This window comes from Trypanosoma theileri, assembly GCF_002087225.1.
Source record: "Trypanosoma theileri isolate Edinburgh chromosome Unknown TM35_Tth_53_V1, whole genome shotgun sequence".
NCBI classification, from domain to species: domain Eukaryota; phylum Euglenozoa; class Kinetoplastea; order Trypanosomatida; family Trypanosomatidae; genus Trypanosoma; species Trypanosoma theileri.
Window position 1 is genome coordinate 23,157 of NW_021639895.1, and position 2,976 is coordinate 26,132.

General features: G+C 40.2%; 2 protein-coding genes across 2 annotated transcripts; both read left to right on the plus strand.

Annotated features, from left to right (window-relative positions):
- Positions 1–770: 770 nt before the first annotated feature.
- Positions 771–1,694, plus strand: TM35_000531110 (uncharacterized protein; the record flags this gene model as incomplete). Its single annotated transcript, XM_029030696.1, has 1 exon — positions 771–1,694. The coding sequence occupies one exon, from the start codon at positions 771–773 to the stop codon at positions 1,692–1,694; it is 924 nt and encodes a 307-aa protein (XP_028877993.1).
- Positions 1,695–2,606: 912 nt separating this feature from the next.
- TM35_000531120 (uncharacterized protein) lies at positions 2,607–2,975 on the plus strand (the record flags this gene model as incomplete). The annotated part of the gene is made up of 1 exon (XM_029030697.1): positions 2,607–2,975. A coding segment is annotated over one exon (369 nt), but the record flags the coding sequence as incomplete, so codon positions are not given.
- Position 2,976: the final 1 nt, after the last annotated feature.

The following is a 2,976-nucleotide window of genomic DNA, read 5'->3' on the forward strand; positions in this document are numbered from 1 at the left end:
CAGCAGTATCAGCAGTTCTGTGTGGGTGCGTGTGCCACTACTGATTGTGGTTACACTGGCCTGTATTCTTGTGTGCTGATTGTAATGGTGGTGGTGTGGTGTGACTCAGGTCATCCTTCGTTTTCTTTTTTTCTTTTTTGCGTGCATCCACACTACAGTCTAACTAATCTTCCACCTGTTAGGATTTTATTTTTTTTTTTGTTTCTTAATGTTAATGTGTTTTGTGTGTTTTTTTGCTATCTGTGTGTTTATCCTATAATTATTATTATTGCTACTCCATTGTGTGTGTGTGTTCTTGGAGACTCTGTGTATGTGCACCTGGGCTTGCACTGTGATGATGATAATGAATTGCTTTTTTTTGCAGTGGGGAGAAATAATGTTAACAGATGAATTTATATTTATAATTGCGTATATACACACATATAGACTTACACCCATAGTTGGTGTGTATTTCTGTGTTTACTGGGTAAATTGGGCTAATGGTTAATTTTTTTTTTGCTTGATGATTTTGCTGGGTGGTTCAGCCTTTTTTTGAGATATTTGTGAATGTGGGCTTTTTTTTGTTTGTACTCTAACTGAGGTTATTGTTCTGTATTGCCTTCTTTAACTGGTGGGTTTTACTTTTCACAATGTGAGTTTCCATAGTGGTAATCGATTTGTGTGTTCTAACATGTTTGATACTTCATTTATTATTTTTTTTGTTTTTTGATTCTCTTTCTTTCTAGATAAGTGTTTTTTACGCAAACCAAACTATTGTCTCTCTCTCTCTCATGATGATGAAGAGCCGTGTGATGTGTGTGTTGGCCGTTGTGCTGTGCTGCGCCTGCGGGTATACCATGGCTGCTGCTGCTGCTGGACCAATGGAACCAAGTAATGATGTAGTTACTCTTCCTGCTGTTATTATTGAGGAACAGCCAAAGAAGTTTAATACTACTGGTATGTTTGGATGGGATGATTTTCTTATAAACGCAAGCATTAAGCATATGTGTAAGCATAACCCTAATACTATTGTTGATGGCGTAAAGTGTTCGGCAAGGGGATTCCCTGAGAAGTCAAGTAATGTGGCGAATCATGATAGAGGATCAACCTCACAGAATCAGGAACAAGGTCAGAGAGACACAACCAAGGAACAACAAGGAAGTAATCGAGAAGAAGCAGCGGGATCATTGATACCAAATCCTCCTGGAGGTGTAACTCCACCCAAAGATCCTGTCTTGGTAGAAAAACCACAAAATGGAATGGATGACAGCAAAGGAATAAATCCTCCCAGTGCCTCTGAAGATGAAAGACGCAAACAGGAAACAGAAGCAAGAGATGGTGCCACTACAACACAAGGCCAACCTCCGGAGTCTACTGCAGCTACACAAAGTACTGAAGAAGCGTCGAGTAACTCATCTGATAACACTACACCTGCCGACTCTAATCTTACCCAGCAATCTCCTGAAGCTGCAGGTGCAACTGCAATTTCAGGCTCAGAAGAAACCAATTCCACTACTCCGCCGAGTCCCGAGAGCAATATCACTGATACACCACCCACCACTCCATCTCCTGTTCCCAACGCAGAGATCAATACTATTGCCTCCACTGTACAGAAGAACAAGGGTAATGTTGACAGAAGTGTCAGTCCTGTGTGGATGCGCACTGCAGCACCGCTACTGATTATGGCTGTGTTGGTCACCACTACCATGTACTGAACGGTGGGACTCATCTAAGGACAAAATAATAATAATAATGGTTAAACTAACATCAACATAATTGCGGACATCCACCCCATGGGTGAATAAATTAATAATCTGTTTACCAGCTTTCTCTTTTTAATTCGAATATCTTTTCTTTTCACTTTTGTGTGTGTGTGTGTTCTTTTTTTAATAATTCCATTACTTGCTTTTCCCGTTGAGTGTGTTTGCAGAAAACTGGGCTGTTGTGCTCACTGACAGTATACATCTCTTGCTAGTACACAGATGTGTGTGTGCAGTAATTTAATATACATAAACTAGAGCCATGGAGTATTGTGTGTGTGTTCTTAGAGACTCTCTCTGTGTGTGCACCTGGGCTTGCACTGTGATAGTGATGATGAAGTGCTTTTTGTGCAGTGGTAAAAAGAAATAATAATACTAACAGATGAATTTATATTTATAATTGCGTATATACACATATATATAGACTTATACCCATAGTTGGTGTATTTCTGTGTTTACTGGGTAAATTGGGCTCAATGGTTAATACCTGTTTGTTTGCTTTTTGTTTGCTGGGTCGTTATGGGCGTTGCCCTGCGGCAATGATGATGTTGAGTAATTGGAAAAATAAGACAGTAACAGACAAATATTTTATTCATTGCATATTAACTCAAAGATAAGCAACGTTTGCTGGATTGTGTGTTTTGTGCTCTTAAGTTCTGTTTTTTTTCTTTTGCGTGGATGTGTGTTTTGTTATTTATTCCTCTTTTTATTTTTTCTAATGTGTTTTGACATCTTGGTTTTGTTTTGCTCTATTCGTATTTTAGACTGTGTTGTAATTGTTTGTTTTGTTTTTTGTTCTTACTTGTTTCTTCAGTTTGCTGTTAAGTTTTCCAAATCAAGAAGCAATATTTTGTTGCGGTGATGATGATGTGTCGTAACTTGTTTTCTGTTGTTTTGCTCTTGAGCATTGCATGTGCGGGTGTGGTGACTGACGTGTCTGCTACTACTGGACAAGCTGCACGGGAAGAGGGTGAGGCAGGAGTTCCAGGTACTAAAGGTTCTTGTCCTTCTGCTGGTGAGGGAAGTGACGCTAATTGTCCTTCTGAGAGTGCTGAGACGTCTTGTTCTCCTGATGCTAATGATGGACGTACTTGTCCTCAACCCGAAGTGGAAAAGCGGAATACAAACGTTCCCGGTGCTGCAGCTGGTCTTCCTCCTCCTGCTCCTCATGATCCCCAAGGCGAACGAAGTCTTCCGGGTCAAGTGTCTGTGGTATCGAGTTCTTCTGGTCTAGATC